This window comes from Pelophylax lessonae (genome assembly GCF_965119305.1).
Source record: "Pelophylax lessonae genome assembly, chromosome: 7".
Taxonomy (NCBI): Eukaryota; Metazoa; Chordata; class Amphibia; order Anura; family Ranidae; genus Pelophylax; species Pelophylax lessonae.
Window position 1 is genome coordinate 74,756,362 of NC_138774.1, and position 21,286 is coordinate 74,777,647.

The 21,286-nt window shown below is 43.8% G+C and overlaps 1 protein-coding gene across 1 annotated transcript in view; it reads right to left on the minus strand.

Moving 5' to 3' along the window:
• EHD2 (EH domain containing 2) overlaps positions 1-21,286 on the minus strand; it is a 91,378-nt gene that overhangs the window by 68,475 nt on the left and 1,617 nt on the right. The window contains exon 2 of the mRNA XM_082263386.1: positions 6,777-6,874. Coding sequence (XP_082119512.1) covers positions 6,777-6,874 — 98 coding nt within the window. The remainder of the gene's footprint in view (positions 1-6,776; positions 6,875-21,286) is intronic.

A 21,286-nucleotide genomic window follows, 5' to 3' on the forward strand; every position in this document is an offset into this window, starting at 1 on the left:
TCCTCCAATATATAACAGTACAGGGCCTGAGAGTAGCAGGTTGCTCTTCCAATATATATGACTGTACAAGGCCTGAGAGTAGCAGGTTGCCCCCCCCCCCCCCAACATGTGACAGTACAAGGCCTGAGAGTAGCAGGTTGCCCCTCCAATATATATAACAGTACAAGGCCTGTGATTAGCAGGTTGCCCCTCCAGTATGTATGACAGTACAGAGCCTGACAGTAGCAGGCTACCCCTCCAATATATAACAGCACAGAGCTTAACAATAGCAGGCTGCCCCTCCAATATATAACAGCACAGAGCTTGACAAAAGCAGGCTGCCCCTCCAATATATTGCTGTACAGAGCCTGACAGTTTCAGGCTGCCCCTCCAATATATAACAGTACAGAACATGACAGTAGCAGGCTGCCTTTCCATAATATGACATTAGAGTCTGGCAGTAGCAGGCTGCCTCTCCAATATATACCACTAACAGTACAGAGTTTGACAGTAGCAGGCTGCCCTTGCAGTATAAAACATTACAGAGTCTGGTAGTAGCAGGCTGCCCCTCCAATGTATGACAGTATTGAGCCTGAAAGTAGCAGGTTGCCTCTCCATTGTAAAACAGTATAGAGCATGACAGTAGCAGGTTGCCCCTCCAATGTATAACAATACAGAGCCTGGCAATTGTAGGCTGCACCTCCAACATATAACAGTACAAAGCCTGACAGTTGTTGTCTGCCCCTCTAATATATAACAGTTCAGAGATTAATAGTAGCAGGCTCCCCTTCCAGTATATAACATTAGAGTCTAGCGGTAGCAGACGGCCCCTCCTGTATAGAACAGTACTAAACCTGACAGTTGCATTACATTTTTCCTATATAAAATACAGTACGCTGCCTGACAGTAGCTGCCTCTTCAGTACATAACGATGCAGAGCCTGACCCTTGTAGGCTGCTTCCTACATACATTACAGTACAGTGCCTGACACTTTAAAGAAGGTATCCTGTCACCAAACCTTTTATTTTAATAAAAAAAAAAATCTTCCCATAAGATTATACAGTATGTGCATTTAAGCATGTTGTGGACCTGTAAAAGCCTTATTGTATAGACCTCCAAAAGCCTTGGGACTGCTGCTGGGCACCACCATCTTGGATGTGATGTAAGCAACCCCATCATACTCAGAGCTGTCACTTAACTGATAGTACAGAGCCCTGACCCCCATTCACACTTAGCGTGAGTGTAGCTAGAGCATTTTTTGAATGTAGCCTAAGCATTTAGAGGCTTTTGTGCGTGTTTGTACACACAAATTGTAGTGCAAGAGCAGAATCATGCATTTCTCTTTCGTTCATTGAAGGACACAGATCCATATCTTCTTGACCCTTGGGTTTATGCTGCCCCCTACAGGAGTAGGACACTAGGCGGAAAAACATTTCACAATGCCTATCAGGCAGTGCCAGGGGGTATACTCCGACTTCCTGCTATAGGTCTTCAGTTTTTGCTGGCATCTCTGGTCCTAGCCTTTTTTCCTTTTTAAACTTAATTTTTTCTTATTTTATTATTTTCAGTTCCTGTGAGAACTACAATCAATTTGGTTCCTGTGAGAACTACAATCAACTGCCGGACTTGGCGACGGACTGGATATCCTAGATCCTCATGGTCTTCCCAGTCTGGCCAGCGAGCGCGGCCCAACCTTAGCTCCGGGCTAGTTTGGCCGCTGCATAGCCCCACTGAACAGGGGCTGGCTGGCAAGTTAAACACCTCGCGAGGACGCATAGCCCCGGTCAAAACCCTGGTCACAACCTGTATTGCAGCGAGCCTCTGGCCCGCAGCACCCCCATTCCAAGATGATATGGTAGTCTGCCTGGAGTGGTGCCCACCCAGTTCCATGGTGTGGGAAGTAGTGTCCCCCCTCTCCCTTGGTGGTCTTTCATGGTGGACGTGGGCCCCTCCCTGGGATGGTCAGACCCCCTGGGTTCCCCTCCATCCCCCCAAGCCCCTCTAAACAGTCACGATGGGTGTTGGCATTGTTGCGCCAGTGGGGGATTGCAGTCATGGAGTACCTGGATGATCTTCTTCTGTGAGCAGAGTCTCAGACTGCTCTGAAGGACAACCGGGAGATTGCTGTGTGGACTCGGCAGGAGTTCGGTTTGACATTTTAATTTCCAGGTATGGCTCTGGTTCTGTCCACCTAGTTGGACTAACTGGGTCTGTTCTGGACCTCAGCCTAGGTGTGCCTCCCATGGGACGATTTCCGAAAACGGTCCACACAAGATCTCTGTAATCCATGTGGGGCAAGGATCCACAGTCTCCTAACATTCTGATCCTGTTGAGCCGGGATATGAGAGAGTCCCTGATTTGGTGGCTTTGCTCTCCGGTGCGTCAATAGGGTAAATCTTCATTCCCCTGTACTGGACGTTGGTAACCACAGATGCCAGCCTGTCCGAGTGGGGTGGCATTTTTTGGCATGGATTGTGCTCAAGGGGTCTGGAAGAATCCAGACTACCGATCGATATACTGGACATTTCCTCTGGAGGTGTTTCATCAGCTTTTGTTTCTGGTGGGGAACTCACGAGGTGGACTTGTTGGCCTCTCGTCTCAACAGAAAGGTGCTTGGGTTTGTGGCACGATCTAGCCGACACCACAGGCGCACTGGTGGCTCCTTTGGGACCGGTATCGTCTGATATACGTATTTCCTCTTCTAGAACTTCTGCCAAGATTTCTGCAGAGGGAGAAGGGATTACGGCCATCCTAGTAGCTCCAGACTGGCCTCGCTGGTCTTGGTACGTAGATCTGATACGGTTGGTCGTCGATGCTCCTTGGAGACTTCCTCTTAGAGAAGATCTGTTGGCTCAAGGGCCAATCTTCTATCTTGCTTTACAGTCGCTGGCTTTAATGGTTTGGTCAGGTGCTGAAGGCTAGAGGGTTGTCTGAATCGGTGATTGTCACACATCTGCAAGCTAGTAAATCTACTTCTAGGTAGATTTATCATCGCGTTTGAAGAGCGTACTTTGCGGATTTGAATCTCTTGGGGTTCACCCCCACTCCTTTTCGGTGACTCTGAGTTTGGCTTTCACCAACGAGGTGTGGAGCAGTGTCTGGCCTTGGGTATCATCAAGGGCCAGGTTCAGCTTTGGCAGTTTTCTTTCATCATCTTTTGGCTACGTTTTCTGTGGTTCACACCTTTGTTCAGGTGGTTCGCCACTTGGCTCCCCCAGTGCGGTCTCCATTGCCCTTGTGGGATCTCAACTTGGTGCTGTCGGTTCTTCAGTAACCGCCGTTGGAAAATATTTGCGAGATTCCTCTGCTTACATTTTCCCAGAAGGTAGCCTTCTTGGTGGCTTTTTCTTCTGCATATAGAGTGTCGGAGCTGGCAGCTTGTCTTGTCCTTCACCTTTCTTGGTGGTTCACGGAGATAAAGTGGTGCTTTGTCCCTGCCAGTCGTTCCTTCCTAAGGTCATCTCTGATTTCTATTTAAATAAAGGCATTGTGTTACCTTCCTTGTGTCCTAAGCCTAAGCACCCTAAAGAGATTGTCTTCCATTCTTTGGATATGGTTCAGGCAATCAGGGTGTACCTGGCGGTGACTGAGTCATTCCAAAAATCTGCCTATTTGTCCTTACGGGTGGACCCTATAAGGGGCTGGCTGCGTCTACTGCGACCATTTCCAGATTGATTAGACAGACTGTGGTGCAGGCCTATTCCATTAAGGGTCAGGATCCTCCTTTCCCTGTTAAGGCGCTTAGTGCCTTTTGGGCCTTCCATCATCAGGCGTCAGTGGTACAGGTTTGCAGGGCGGCCACCTGGTCATCTGTGCACACTTTCACAAAATTTTATAAGGTGGATGTGTTGGCATCTGCGGATGTGGAGAGGATTAATCCTCTTTGAGGCAGTGTTAATTTTGGCAGCAAATTTCAATTTAGTTTTAGTCTTAGTCTTAGGACTAAAATGGCATTTTAGTTTTAGTCCTATTTTAGTCTTCTGCAAGTGTTTTAGTTTTAGTCGTATTTAGTCGACTAAAACTCCAGTATATTTTAGTCGACTAAAACGCCCTACATTTTAGTCGACTAAAACTCATTTTAGTCATCTATAATCAAATGGGTGTAGTTCAATTGTAATTTGTAATGCATTATTTAAGCATTTCTCTACAATTTCCAAACTCATTATATACTACTGCTGTTCCTGGAGTGAAAAATCTAATATGTTATTATTTATGCTTTGAGCATGCACCAGTGTTAATTTTTGGCAGCAAATTTCGATTTAGTTTTAGTTATAGTCTTTTGACTAAAATGCCATTTTAGTTTTAGTCGTATTTTAGTCTTAAGACTAAAATGCCATTTTAGTTTTAGTCGTATTTTAGTCATCTGAATTGTGTTAGTCGACGAAAACGTTTTAGTCGGTTTTAGTCGACGAAATTAACACTGCTTTGAGGGTGTACTTTTTTTGTCAGGTGAGCTCCTGTTTTACCTGGTTGGCTACGTTTAGCCTTTGGGAAGTATGTTTATTGCTCTGTTCTTCCCACCCCTCATGTTGACACTGCTTTGGGATGTCTCAAGGGTCCAGAAGATATGGAGCTTTGTCCATCAATGAATGAAAGAGAAAACTGGATTTTTGTCTTCCTGTGAGACCTATATAGATAGCCTAAGCCCTTATTCACGGTGTTTTGACACAGATTTTTGTCTTGCCGTAAAATCCTTTTATCTGATGCTCATTGACGGAAACAGCACCTGCCCCTCTATTGAGTTGGGTTATATGTTCTTCTGACACTGTTGGTTACAAAACTGAAGACCTATAGCAGGAAGTGGGAGTATTCCCCCTGGGACTGCCCTATAGGCGTAGTGAAACTTTTTTCCACCTAATGTCCTACTCTTGTAGGGGGCAGCATAAACCCAAGGGTCAAAAAGATATGGAGCTGTGTCGGTCAATAAACATCAGAGAAAAGGCTTTTACGATAAGACAAAAATCTGTGACAAAACACTGTGAATGAAGGCTTAGGCTATCTATATAGGTCTCACAGGAATAGGGAACTTTCACAATTATCTGGTTGTTTCTGATCTCCTAGGTGCTTCACCAAGCCTTCCATATAGCACAAGGAATTTTCAACTGGATAAGAAATGACTGTGAATAAGACACATTCATTCACTTTGTCACTGTTTAATATAAGAGAAGATAAATACTTTATGGTGAGAATTCTACCAGATGTAGGTGCTACAAGGACTAACAAATATCTCCCCACCCGAAATCAACTATGGTAGACTGACCATGATAATAAATGTAATAGGTACAGAGAGGTACATCATATTTGCTGGGACGTGGCACTGACCCATCAAATGACAACTGCATCCCCCATTGTAGCTGGGCCCCCTGGACATCCACCAGACCCTGGGCTCCTTCTACTGGCTACTCTTAACAGTGGTAGGTTGCCCTTTCTATATGCTATAGCACACTGTCTAATAAAAGGAAAAGTTATACTTGTATTTATCATATACTTTAACTAAACTATCAGGGGACAATTAGGTAAATCTACCCGTTTGGCAGCACAACCCAGATTCACAAACTTCAACTGAAAAATCAAAGGGTCCAGTTAGAAAAATGTCTTCTGATCAGTGCCTGCATCTTATCACATGCAGCCAGTGTTCAGCTATTCAGATAGCCACGGCACTGCAGCTGTCTGAATACAATAAGTGGTGGGGAGATTCCTCCACCCACACTGTTTAGTAAAGATGAAGGAATCTATTAGATTTCTCTCTTTCAGTCTGCAGGCCAAACAATAGAAATCTGTGTATATGTATGGTTAGCATTAAGCACCAGGAAAAACATGCAGAAACCTTTTCTGCAATGAGAAACCCAGGATTCTCATCCCGCAAGTGCCAGTTACATTATTATGTTTATGGGTGTCATTGACTTTTTTAGGCTGAATTACAAAACAGATTGACATATCAGCAATAGGTAACCCATCTCCTAAGGGCGTACACCGTGCTGCTGGCTCCCATTACTCAGTGTTTACACAGTGGAGCCAGGAGGCACAAAGCCAGAATTGGAACCTGAACCGCTCCTAAGTAGAGGGGATATTTCCATAAACAATAGCGGATTATGTTTAGATCAGTTAATGGGTGCAGATTCCTGCTGCCCTCTGCCCTTCCCTTCTCCAGACACACAGGATAGGACATCCTGCACTGTGTCTGACCTAGCTTACTGGACATGTCTTCCTCAAAGTCACCTAATCCCAAGTCTAAAACGACCTACATTACAGCTTCCTTTCACTTTTTTGTCCTTTTTTAGAAATCCAATGTTACACAGTGCGGCATCAGACTGCTAAACTGTTGTATTTAGTACTTAAGAAGTCCTTATATTCTTAAAGAGGCTCTTGAAGTATTAATTTTGCCCAGCGCAAAAGGTTTCTACATGCAAGCAAGAGGAAACTGAGACATTGGACTGCCCTACATGTGCAAAAATTGCAAAGTCACATATATGTAATCGTAAATGACTGTAGATAAATCTCAATATAAACAAGCTAATTTTCCCACTGGGTACAATGCATATATCAAAAACCGATTTAACCATAGTAAAACAGATACTATTTCACATAGTGGATACACAAAACTTATAAAGAAATATGTCTGAACTGATTGGTTGTTGTGAATAACAGCTCTCCTTTTGGTTCAGTTTCAATACACCAGCCCTATTTATTTTAGCTATGGTGTCTCCCTTTAGTGTGCCTGTAACAAAGCAGTAGGATGTTTTTGGATGTGTATAGTAACAAGCAACCTTCTCTTTAGTACATTACATGGTACTCACCTCTGCTCACCCTCTGCTTGGCACCAGACAGGATTCCAGGAGTGTCTATCAAGCTAATGCTTTCCAGGACTTTGTTGGGCAGCTGGGCACACATAAACCTGTGTCAAAGGACAACAAAATTAGAAAAAAAACTGAACATAAGATAGTCAGTGATTGAGAAAACAGACATTCTTTTAGACGTTTTGATTAAAAATCAAAGTTTAAAATTATTCCAAACAACGCTGTGGTGAATTATAGTCCTTCTCTGTTACTGATCTTGTAACCTGAAAAGATAAATTGTGCTTTGCTTTGACGCCAACATCTGTCTCTTCTGATTGAGCGAATGTATTGAAAACTGAATGTAAAAATAGTCATTTTTTACAGCCACTAATGAGATTTAGACCTGCCATGGAAGTTTGCATTTGATTGGTGATGAAAGAAGCAGTGAGAGAGGGGAAATTGAACGAGACAAGTTTCACTCCCAGTAACCTTGGAGTGAGGTGCTCCTTGGATTCTGGATCACCCTGTAGTGAGGTGCTCCTTGGATTCTGGCTACTGCACATTTTTAGGTAAACTGAGTTAATTTTGTGATATTAGGAGCGTTGCTGTGTTTGCTGTAAGCATTAGTTACTGCTGTTTCAAGAAGCACTGTCATGATGAATAAAAAGAAAAAAAAACTGGTTAATACATTCATGTATAATTACCATCTTTTGTCTTAGCAATAAACCTCAAGTGTATTATGAAGAAGAAAAATCAATCTATAGTTAAAGTTTGCCATCTCCTCTGCTTCTCCCCAATTTATGGGCATTTTGGTTGTTAAGTGGTGGAAGAGCTTAGTTGCCACCACCTTTTGTGTATTGAGTGTAACTGTTGAGCATGCCTATTGCACACAGTGATGTCATTCACACAGAAGAGACCCAGAAGCATCCCTTAGCACACCACACAGCCTTGTTCAGCTGTGAGCGCGGCTGACTCAGCGGTCTTATTTACTAGAAGTGTAGCTGACATGTAGCTGTCCTGTTTCTCTGCCTACAATGTGACAGCGATTGTCTCAGGAACAATCCTAGTGCCTGAAACAAATTCTATTGACCACTGTTCATTTAAAATGTGTCTCCTTGCTATCTGCAAGGTTGCACAGCAGTGGGGAGTTGGACTTTCAACTACCCTGTTTCAGGAACAGCAGCACCTAGTAAGATGGGGCCATTGGCTACTTGTACTTTGTTGCCTAAGAAACAAGAGCAACTCAGAAATGTTCGGTGAGTTGCTGTTTCTTTAAGTTAATTTGGTAAAGGATAGCTGTTGTACAACTAAAACTGCAGCATGTGTTTGCAATTTACTTTATGTGGACAGAAAAGCAGTAGTGTTGCCCAGTATCATTTTTTTTTTCACCTAAAGGCTAGACATCTTCTAGCCTAATGCATTCCCAGCATAAAGGTAAAAAAAAGTCCCAGTAAAAGTATGCCCCCACCCCCCCAAATACTTACTTGAGTCCTCACTCCACCCAGCTATGTGCATGTCTGTAGTGGCTCTCTCCCCTTTCTAACAAGCTTTGCAGAGGCAGTGGGAGCCATTGGCTCCTGCTGCTGTCAATCAAATCCTGGGAGGAGGAAGCAGGGGTGGAGCCAAGACGTGCTGTGTGTGTCAATAGACACACAAAGCAAGGCTTGGGAGCGAGCCCACAGGTGCACCACCATAAGAAGCAGCTTCCTGTGGGGACACACAGAGAAGAGGAAGAACCTAGAGCGCCGATGAGGGACCCCAGAAGAGGAGGTTCAAAACTGCTCTGTGCAATACAATTAAGGTGAAATACGTTTTATATTTCTTTGTCCTCCCCCTTCCCTGTGTGAAGGGGAAGAGATGGGAGAAGAGATCCAGCGCTCTGCACGGCTGCGAGGATATGGGATTTTACCGGTATTTCTCATTTTTGATACTACTGTATACCTTTACCATTCTTGAAAAGCATCAACAATGCAATAATGTATACTTAATTGTATTACTCTATTTTATAAAACGAATAAAAAGGATTGAAATAGAAAAGCAGTGAGGAGGAAGAGGGGGCGGGGCTAAGTGGGGGGCTGTGCTTGTCTATGGAGCCCGGCTGTGTGCTCCCATAGCAAGCCGCTTACTATGGGGACACATGACGAAGAGGAGGAGCCAATATCACCAGCAGGGGCACCCAAGAAGTTAGGGATCATGGCCACTCTGTGCAAAACCATTGCACAGGCCAGGTAAGTATAAGATGTTTGTTATTTTAATTTTTTTAAATTTACCCTTTAGTAACACTTTAAACCAAAAACGTAATATATTGCAGCCTACCAATCATTAGATGTGGTGCCTACATTCGTTTTCTTTTTTTTTTAGGTTTTTTTTAACCTCTGTTTTCACCTGATGATCTGGCCAGTAACACACTTTTGTATTATAGTGCCCCCACTCTGGAAGGAGGAGCAACAGAGACACCTTTGGACAGTAGCATGGTCAGTCCTGGGGGAGGGGAATGTTAGCTGTACTAGCAGATTTAGAAGCACTAACAAATTTGAAGTGACATTAATTATTTTTCATTAAATTAACAAACATGTCATACATACCTGCTCTGTGCAATGATTTTGCACAGAACAGCCCTGATCCTATTTTTCTGGGGTCATCCGCCGGCTCTTTGAGGAGTACCCCCACGGAAAGCCATTTTTTCATGGGGGCACCTGTGCGGGCTCTCTCCTAAGTCTTCCTGTGCCTATTGACACAGAGTGGGCAGCTTGGCCAGTCCATCACAGCATTTGATTGACAGCAGAAATATGCCTAATGAGGAGGGAGACCGCTGCTCTCATGCACATCCCTGGATTGGATTGTGCACAGGTAAGAAAAAGGGGGGGGGGGGGGTTGCTGGGGGGATCCTGCAGCACAAAAGGTTTTAGAACCACTTTAAAGCTGAACTCCAGCTAAGACTTTATAAGCAGTTACAGCAACAATGTTTTTCCTTTTGGGAGAAAGGTTTTATATAAATAAATAAAATCACATTTCTGAGTTGCTCTCATTTCTGATCATTGTAAGCTTCTTGTCAGTGGTAAATGTTTTTTTTTTTCTCTGAACCCTCTAACTGTTACATCGGCAGGACAGCTTGTAATATAGTTTGAATCTGAATAGTTATGTTTGAATGTGAACACTACTTTACAAATAAAGGATTGTTTCTTTAACCCCCCAAAAAATATTGTTTTGGCTCGATAATTCTGAGGGGGGGGGGAGTGTCGTCAAACCAACAACAACCCAAACCCAAAATCTACAGAGTTGGGTCACCCTGACATGGCAGCTGCAAACTCCGGTCACCCTGACATGGCAGAGTGGGGTCATGCAGCTGCCATGTAAGGGTGACCCGACTCTGCCATGCCAGGGTGACCCCACTCTGCCATGTCAGGGTGACCAGAGTTTAGGGTGACCTGACTCTGCCATGCAAGGGTGACCCCACTCTGCCATGTTAGGGTGACCGGAGTTTAGGGTGACCTGACTCTGCCATGCCAGGGTGACCCCACTCTGCCATGTCAGGGTGACCAGAGTTTAGGGTGACCTGACTCTGCCATGCAAGGGTGACCCCACTCTGCCATGTTAGGGTGACCGGAGTTTAGGGTGACCTGACTCTGCCATGCCAGGGTGACCCCACTCTGCCATGTCAGGGTGACCAGAGTTTAGGGTGACCTGACTCTGCCATGCAAGGGTGACCCCACTCTGCCATGTTAGGGTGACCGGAGTTTAGGGTGACCTGACTCTGCCATGCCAGGGTGACCCCACTCTGCCATGTCAGGGTGACCGGAGTTTAGGGTGACCTGACTCTGCCATGCCATGTATATACATGTGTGTGTGTGTGTATATATATATATATATATATATATATATACACACACACACACGTGTATATATATATATATATATATATATATATATATATATATATATATATATATATATATATACACACACACACACACACACACACACAATACATACATATACACATACATATACACATACATATACACAATATATATCTATATATATATATAGATATATATATATATATATATATATATATATACATATACACAATATATATCTATATACAGATATATATATATATAAAAGGCCTCCTGAAAACGCAAGCGCTAAACGCGGCTGAACGCGTTCGGTCGCGTTTTTGCATTTGAAACACCGGTAAACACACCTTCTGAACATCCTGAACGCAAATAATTGCTCTCCAAAAAAACGACACTGAACTCAACTGCCTCTAAATGACTGTAAACGACCCAGTGTACATGGACAGATAAAATAACATAGAGGTGGGTTCAGGGGCTTCTGAAAAAAACACCCAACTGCTCCTAAATGGCCGTTTACAAGTTGCAGTGTACATGAGGCCTTACTGGCTGGACCACCAGGTGAAGAAAGCCTTAAAATAATAAAAAGAATGCAGCCACCACATCTAAAAATGTGTAAACAATGCAAACGTGCAATATAATAAATGTTTGTTTTTGGGTTTAATTTTTCTTTAATCTGGGGCCCATGTGATAATGTGGAAACACACAAGCACAGTTGAGAGGCAGTTGTCATGTCACCCTATAACTGGAAGTGCCTGAATAATCGCTTTCATGGCAGAATAACCAATTCATTGTTAAAGTGGAGTTCCACCCTAATTTTATACTTACCTCCATCTTCTCGCTCCGGGTCACCTGAAAAAGAAATGGATAATCGCATTTTTTTTTTTTTTTTACTTACCTCGTAGCGAAGAAAATATACTTACCTTACTTCCTTCTTCCTCCTTCCTCGGCCGCGGCCCATCGCCACTTCCTGGCTCTGCAATGATTCCTAGGAGCTGAACGTCATAGCTCCCAGGAATCATTGCGCCTGCACCGGCCCCGACGTCAGTTCCGGGGCGCGCGCGTCATCCCCTTCTAAACAGCTTCTGGGCATGCCCAGAAGCTGTGGAGGGATGACGCGCGCGACCCGGAAGTGACGTCGGGGCCGGCGCAGGGCATCGTGGGACCGAAGAAGGCGGAAGAGGACCCCGAAGAGGATCTCGCTGGCTTCAAGCTGCCCACATCTGAGATGGCAGCGCTGGACAAGACGTTTTCAAGGTAAGTATTTGTTCTAACAGGTAAGTGCAACCCGGGACAGATCAGGGGCTAGTCATTGTGGAATGCACTAGCCCTGACTGTCCCGGGGGGTATTTTTAAAAAAAAAAAAAATTCCAGGGTGGAACTCCGCTTTAAGGAAAAGCTGCACAGGATTAAAAACAGCTTTTAAAATTAATTTTTTTTTTTTTACAAACATAAAATTAAATTAACATGACTTATATGAATTTTAGTGAGTGAGTTTAGCATTACTGCAATAGAAAAATTATCACTGTGGAATCTGATTGGCTAATAGGGACAGTGCAAACTTTTTCCTTTCTTAGCACTGCTGAGCGATCTTATCGACAATTCCTGAAAATGATGTCTGGAAGAGAGGATTCTGGGTACATTCAGGACCCATTGTTTATAAATCATTCTAGATTTACGTGTGTGAGGAAGCCATTCCCAGCAAATATAAACATTGTCACTCTAATAATACCCAGGATCATGTAATCTTAGGAAATGTTTATGAGGCCTGAACATGTAACTTCATTTGCACAGTACTCTATGCACAGTGTGGTGGGTGGGGTATACACTGCAGTATCTATTCTGGCAATATTCAAAGCAGAGCAAATAAAAAGAGATTTTTCTTTCTAGAGTTATCACATTGTATTTTACACCATATACAGTGCCTTGAAAAAGTATTCACACCCCTTGAAATTTTCCACATTTTGTCATGTTACAACCAAAAATGTGAATGTATTTTAATTGGGATTTTATGTGATAGATCAACACAAAAGTGGCACATAATTGGGAAGTGGAAGGAAAATGATAAATGGTTTTCAAAATCTTTTACAAATAAATATCTGAAAAGTGTGGCGTGCATTTTTTATTCTGCCCCCTTTACTCTGATACCCCTAACTAAAATGTAGTGGTCACTAGAAGCCACCTAATTAGTAAATATAGTCCATTTATGTGTAATTTAATCTCAGTATAAATACACCTGTTCTGTGAAGCCCTCAGAGGTTTGTTAGAGAACCTTAGTGAACAAACAGCATCATGAAGGCCAAGGAACACACTAGACAAATCAGGGATAATGTTGTGGAGAAGTTTAAAGCAAGGTTAGGTTATGGCAAAAAATATCCCAAGCTTTGAACATGTCATGGAGCACTGTTCAATCCATCATCCGAAAATGGAAAGAGTATGGCACAACTACAAACCTACCAAAGACATGGCTGTCCACATAAACTGACAGGCCAGGCAGGAGAGCATTAATCAGAGAAGCAGTCAAGAGGCCCATGGTAACTCTGGAGGAGCTGCAGAGATCCACAGCTCAGATGGGAGAATCTGTCCACAGGACAACTATTAGTTGTGCACTCTACAAATCCGGCCTTTATGGAAGAGTGGCAAAGGCCAAGGCACACACCAGACAGGTCAGGTATAAAGTTGTGGAGAGGTGTAAAGCAGGGTTAGGTATAAAAAAATATATATCCTAAGCTTTGAACATCTCACGGAGTACTGTTCAATCCATCATTCGAAAATAGAAAGAGTATGGCACAACTGCAAACCTACCAAGACATGGCCGCCCACCTAAACAGGCAGTTTAATTATTGGGACTTTATTTTCGTAGTGTTTTTATTTATTGATTTTGGTTTTCATTTGTTTAACACTATTCACATGTGTGTTTAGCGCAGCTCTATATGCAGTCATTTATCTTTTCACTGTGCCCATCTCACAGCTGAGGTGCTGCTTTTAGGGTATGATTATTATTTGGCACAGTTCTTTTTGCCGTCCACCTAAACTGACAGGCGAGGGCAAGGAGAGCAATAATCAGAGAATCTGTCCACAGAACAACTATTAGTTGTGCACTCCACAAATCTGACCTTTATGGAAGAGTGGCAAGAAGAAAGCCATTGTTGAAAGAAAGCCATAAGAAGTACCATTTGCAGTTTGGGCGAAGCCACACAGCAAACATGTGGAAGAAGGTGCTCTGGTCAGATGAGACCAAAACTGACCTACCGTGTTTTCTGGCGTATAAGACGACCCCCCTAATTTTCAAGTTAAAACATTGCTTTTGGGCTATACTCACCATATAAGACTACCCCCCTTTTGAAGCAAGGCAACACCATTGAAAAACATTTTCTCAGATCTCTCGTATGTCTCCAAGGTACTGTAAGAAAGTAAGATAACCATTCAAACAGCACACTAGGTGCTGCATGGCTCTGTCACAGTGTGCCACATAGCTTTTGGGTACCGATTTTGTTATTGCTAAACTGTGTTATAGTCTATCATTCAGTACCCAAAAGCCATGTAGCACACTGTGACAGAGTAATGCAACAGCTAGTGCGCTGTGTGACTGAAAATCCTAATCCTAATGCGAATCATCATAAGGCACTTTGAGGATTCTACAGTGCGGTACTTAAGACATTACAATATGCATATAGTCCCTACTCACTGTGTGCTGCCAGTGCCATGCTACCCGCCGCCATCGGGATTCGTTTTAAATCTCCCGCTCCCTGCGAGTCACCTCACATACCGTAGTCCCGTCGCCTGAGCAATAGAGTGCATGACAGTCAGATCACTCCGCCACCAGAGAGCAGCTACAGTATCCAGAACTTCCTGAACATGCGACGCGGCACCGATAATGTACATGCGCCCGAAACAGAAGAAAAAGTCTCTGCATTGCTCCCATCTCCTGGGCATCTCTCTTGACGGTACCTTGAAAATATTCGTAAAACAATTGGCGCTAACCAAAAAAGACCTGCGCGAATGGAGTGATATTTGACAACACAAATGTGAATAAATATGTGTAAATATATATATATTATGGGAATTGCTTCCACACTGCGAGCCGCAATAATAAACGTAAAACGTGAACTGTGATAACAAAGGGTGAAAATTGCGCTCAGCAGTCACTGAAAAAAGTGCTTTAGTGCATAAATATTAGATATTAAAATGCAAATGAGATATTGTTTAACACAATAAATAATAAACGAACATTGGTGACTCATGTGGTTCAAAAAAGTCCTTAAGGTGCTCAGTGCAAACTGTGTCTTCAGCAGCAAGATTAGGTAATATGGGAACCTTCACCAAAAACACCTCCACCCAGTGGTAAGACAATATACCTCTTACCAGACAACGATGACCCCTTAATTATAGGGGGTCAAAAACCGGCATTAATCTCCACATAGGCTCAAAATGTTCCTCAGCGCTGTCTCTGCTTAGAGGATATTGGTCCAGATGCCTTTAAGAAGCTTCGGATCTCCGAGCATCATAATGTAAAAGAACAAGGAAAACTCCAATGGTGTAATAACGTCATATATTGGGGTTTAATGATAGAATTGCACTTACATCAAAAGCAGTTTTTCAACGCCTGGAAGTACAATAAAGCTGATCGGGTGGATGGGACGCCGCTTCCGCATCTGCGCGCCACCTCACCGGAACCGGTGAGGTAAGACCGGTAAGACGACCCCCGACTTTTGAGAAGATTTTCCTGGGGTAAAAAGTTGTCTTATACGCCGGAAAATACGGTATTTGGCCTAAAAGCAAAACGCTATGTGTGGTGGAAAACTAACACTGCACATCATCCCCACCATGAAACATAGTGGTGGCAGCATCATGTTGTGCGGATGCTTTTCTTCAGCAGGGACAGGGAAGCTGGTCAGAGTTGATGGGAAGATGGATGGAGCCAAATACAGGGCAATTTTACAAGAAAAGCTGTTAGAGTCTGCAAAAGACTTGAAACTGGGGCTGAGGTTCACCTTCAAGCAGGAGAATGACCCTAAACATCCAGCCAGAGCTACAATGGAATGGTTTAGATCAAAGCAAAGTGTTAGAATGGCCCAGTCAAAATCCAGACCTAAATCCAATTGAAAATCTGTGGCAAGGCTTGAAAACTGCTGTTCACAGATGCTCTCCATCCAATCTGACAGAGCTTGAGCTATTTTGCAAAAAGGAATGGGCAAAATTTTCACTCTCTAGATGTGCAAAGCTGGTAGAGACATCCCCAAAAAGACTTGCAGCTGTAATTGCAGTGAAAGACGGTTCTACAAAGTATTAACTCAGGGGGCTGAATACAAATGCACACCACACTTTTCCCATATTTATTTGTAAAACATTTTGAAAATCATTTATCATTTTCCTTCCACTTCACAATTATGTGTTACTTTTTGTTAGTCCATCATATAAAAATACATTTACATTTATGGTTGTAACATGACAAAATGTGGAAAATTTCATGGGGTATGAAAACTTTTTCAGGACACCTTATATCATACAACTTCTTGGTACTGCCCACTTTCTGTTGGCTACCTTTTTACAGTTCCTTGTAAAAAAAGAACCTGTCAGGACAGAATTTTAGGGGCTTCAATTGCTGGCTCTTTTTTGATGGTTCACACATGTCCAGCTGCGATTTGCAGCCCGGAGTCCGGTGCGTTTCTGTTCAGCGGTTCAGGTGCGATTCAGGGCTGAATTTTTCCCTGAATTTGCACCTGAATCAGATATAAAAACACACAGGACCCTTTTCAAAACCGCACCGCGCCCAACCAAACGTGTGAACCGGCTCCATTGAAAGCCGGTCACATTCACATGTTATGCAAATTGGATGTGGGTAAAAATGCTTCCAATTCACATATATGTGAACCCAGCCTTAACCACTTTGCCGCTGCTCACTAGAGCTCTACTGCGGCAAAGTGGCTCTTGTAGGTCTGACGACGTAGACCTACGTCGGCAGACACTCCCCCTTCTTGGCGGCGCGCGCGCGCCGCCGGAGGCTCGCTCCCGCTGTTTTCAGTCACAGCGGGAGTCGGGCCAGGGGAGCATCACAGCGATCGTCGGGGAATCGAGTCTGGAGATCCGCCCGCTTGTGTAAACAGAGCGGGCGGATCTATGAAGTGACAGGCAGGGTCAGATTGCAGGGTTCAGCATAGCTGAACCTGAGATCTGTCCCTGTGTCACTCAGTCACCTCCCCCCACACACGTTAGTAAGCACCAGGCATACATTAACCCCTCCCTCTCCAATAAAATTAACCCCTTCCCTGCCAGTGTCATTCTTACAGTAACAGTGCATATTTATAGCACTGATTACTGTAGAAATGTCACTGATAACCCCAAAAGTGTCAAAAATGTCAGTCAAGTCACAGGACAAGTAGCACAAGTGTGAAAGGGGCCTAAAACTTTCTGAGGCCCCTTTCACACTTGTGCGACTTGGAACTGCAAAGTCACATGACAAGTCGTACCCCATGGTTTACAATGAGTACCATTTATATCTGTGCGACTTCTTGTCGCAGCAACTTCAAAGTAGTCCCTGCACTACTTTGGTCTGACTTTGATGTGACTTGAGGTCCATAGACCTCAAGATTTCACAGGCATTGCTTCAAGTCGCATCAAAGTCGCGTGACTTTCAGGATGAACAAGTGTGAAAGGGGCCTTACCTGGCAAAGGATTTGTATTTCTGGCCAGCCAATCTTGGGATTTACACAGCTCTACCATATAGCACAGCCAGCCTAATGAACTGATGTTATAGGTGGATCCAATCTAGGCCGGTTGAGCAGGGACCGGCTGAGGTATGATTCATCTATGGACAGGTTGGTTGTACTGATGTCAATCTATCGATCGACTTTAGTACAACCAGCATGTCAGATTTTTGCATGCAATCCCTGCTGGTGGCTGTAGCTGCCAGCAATTATCATTTTGTTTTACTGGCAAGGAAGGCTCTTCGGTGGCAGAACACCATAGCGCTGCGGGAGGGACTACCCCATGAACACTGATTGTGTTGATGGGATAATCAAACAATTTCTGTGGTGGAAGGAGAGAAAATTGTAAAATCTTTGTGCTGCATTATTCTACTGCTTTTATATATTTGAGCTAGCCTGGTCACCTTCCTGCTGCTAGCCATCGATTGGCAGCCACAGACTGAGGTGAAATCCTTGCTCTCTCCTCCTGTCAGCATGTTCTTTGTTAGCATATATACCATACAGGACACTTGACTGGCTTCTAGTGCTGCCTCTCCCTCTCCCATTCTCAGTGCTGCTGTACTGGGAACTGCAAGAAGCTAAAATCAAGTTATTTTTATTATTACTGGTACTTAGACAGCATATCGTCATCAATTTACACAGAACCTTACATATAGAACATTCCCATCAGTTCCCTCCCTCAAGGAGATTACAATCTAAAGTCCCTAACTCACATTCATACATACATATAATAGGGTCAGTTTAGACAGGAGCCAATTAACCTATCAGCATGTCTTTGGAGTGTGGGAGGAAACTGGAGTACCCGGGGGAATCCCACACAGGCACAGGGAGACTATGCAAACTCCGGCAGGTAGTGCTATGGTTGAGATGCAAAATGAAATCCATAGTTACATTTAGGTGTACTTAAAATACATCAAAGAACCCTCACATATACCCAGTGAAGTGAACAGCCTCAGATGATACGCAGAGATGAGACAAACTTCCCTACATATGTTTTACATGTATATCTGCTGTCTTCAGCTTTCTATATTCTTTAGAAAGTGCACATTGTGTTACAAATATTTCTTCCTGTTTCAGCACTGGGTGTGGAGTCTAGGCATACACTGTGTGAGAGCTGATTGGAGGAAAGGTACACACACCCCACCCCCCTCCACATAGGCAGAGGAACGAGGAAACTTGCAGAGTTGTGCTGTAAATAGACAAGCTCTCTGCTTATCTGTCTTTAAGCTACCTCCCCGACACAAATTTCGTCTGCTTTTATCTCATGTGTCGGAGAACTTGTCAGAAGTTATCATGCTGATAACAGAGGAACTGAGCAGCAGAAAGACACGGGACTTAGGGCTTTGGAGAGAGATAGGTAAACACTACAGATATACTTGCCCAGGTCAAATTTCATGAATGGAGTTTACATCCACTTTAGGTGTGTCTACAGGATTTGGTTTGCTTCATGTGGGTTTTGCATTACCATACAAGTCTATTGTAAAGCAAAACGCACTTGCAGCAGGTCAGAAGGAAGTAAGTTGTAGGTAAAATTAATATCTCCTAAACCTGCACGGTTTAGGAGATATTCACCCTACATGCAGCTGCTGACACCAGCGGCACATGCGCTCTGAAGGTCCAGCTCCTTGCCGGAAAGTGAACTCCCGTGCGCATGCGCGATAGTGATGTAATTGCGGCTCCGGCCTCTCACAGCGCAGGAAGCTGCCAAACCCGGAAGAGACGCCGAGGGAACATGTCAGCTCCCTCAGCGGTGTCCGGGCGACCATGTGGGGGCTTCGTTCTAAGGTAAGTATTTCATACTAGCACATTATACCATTGTCCTGCAGGGTTTGTTTGTTTGTTTTTTTTTTTACAGGGGATACAACCGCTTTAATGTCATTGACCTACAAGAAGCATGTAACCAGTGAAGCAAAAAGAAACCTGAAATGCATATTCTTGTTCATTGACTCGCCGAGTAGTGAAGTAGGCATAAGGATGACAGCCCTGTGGCCTTCTACTTAACAAAAAAAGTATGTGATGGTAACTTGTACAGTATATTGCTTTCCTGACAGGTTGCTTATAAGGGAACCTGTCAAGAGGATTTGCATGAGGAAACCACTCCCTGGATTATGGACTGCATGCTAGTTCCAGGACAGTGAAACAAATCCTCTTCCCCAAAGCGCTCTCATGAAACTAATACATTTAACTCAGATTCGGTTATTACTGCCTTAACTGGAGCCTAGGCACACTGATGTTTCATCTTGTGTGTCTTAGAGCCGGTTCACACTGGGGCGACCTGTCAGGCGACCTGGTTGCCTGACAGGTCGCCGTAGGTCGCCTGCCATAGAGAAGCTGTGGACCCGTTCTAATAGGAGCGACACAAGTCGCTCCGACTTAGAAAAAGGGTCCGGAGCTTCTTTGGGGCGACCCGGAGCGACCTGCATTGACTTCAATGATATGAAGTCCGTGCCGGCCGCTCCGAGGTCGCGGTGCGAGCTGCGCACCGCGACTTCACAGGTCACCACTGAAAGTCGGGTCGCTCATATGTGAACTGGCTCTGACACTCTGGTTGCAATACTATTTAAACAAAACAAGATTTTCCATCAGAGACAGTCTCTGCTTCTAACTCCTAGGCCAGTGGTTCTCAACCTTTTTTCAGTCAAGGCACCCTTTACAATGCCGCAAAATTCTCGAGGCACCCCATTCAAAATTTAAAAAAATTAATTAATAGTTTTACATAATGCAGCAACACCTATATGCATAGGACACCCAACTATAGCTGTGATTTATTCTTCTAAAGCAAACACCTTTGTACACTGGTACTGACTAGTATTCCAATGTTTCTCTTCTCCCTCAGTTTCTCTCCCTTACTCAGCTAATGTGACCCCAGTGGTGAAGGGGCAGGGGAGGGGCAAACAAGGGTGCTGCACCTCCTTATCAACTGATGATGTCATTGGTTGTTAGGACACTGGTGGCTAGAAGGTTGTAATGGTGCACAATTAAAATATGTGGCTTAATGTAACTAATAGACAGGCCAGATCCACCTGCTGGCTGGTATACAATATTTGAGCAGTTTCTAGGCATTTTGCCAAGGTACCCCTGAAGACACCTGAAGGCACCCCAGTATTGAAAAAGGCTGTACTAAGCCATAAAAGGAAATATGTCAATCTCTAGCATCTAGACAACTGTTTGTGTAGTCCTCACTTTTTTTTTTTGGGGGGGGGGGGGTTGACGCTATCATTGCTTTGCAGTGGCAGCAGCGGATTAGGTGGAGCTTGGAATTCTAGCACATATATTACCATTGGAGAGCGAGAGAGAGAAGGTGACAAAAGAGACGATCAAGCAAGTCAACTTGACATTAGCTACTCAAACTGGCACCTTGGTGTTGGGTGGAGTTGCTGCCTTAGTAAATCTCTCCTTCTGAAAGTGCTGTTGCCTGGTTGTCATGCTGACTCTGTCTTTGGTGCTTTGCGAGCTTTACATTCACTCTCTTCTAGGTCACTATCTACTAAGCCAAAGAATCAGCAAGGCAGCCGGGTAACTAGCAATTTCAGGAGCTCAGCAATGGCAGCATCCCTATTTTTCTCATGGCAAGTTTTCTTGAACGTGTATGTCTGGAGAAAAAAACACAATACATGTCTGAAATACATTTACAGTATATTTCCCCATGTATATTATTTTAGATACATGCAAGTACAGAAAAAATACCTTATGATCTGCCAGAAATCCAGTGTGCTCCAAATGTTTTCTGCATTTTGCTTGTGCAGCACAGAAATCCCAAAAAGTGTTCTTTTCTCCGCCCAGTCTTTTTTAGCTGGACTACAGATCATAGCCCCTTCTCTCTTTTACATAGTAGGGAGGTGTTCTGTAGTGCAATAGGGGAGAACTGGGCAGAGATGACAACACTAATTAGGATTTCAGTTCAGCACAGGCAGAGTGTACAGAAAGTTAAAGCTCACTGGGTGTATGGCAGAGTAACGGGTATGTT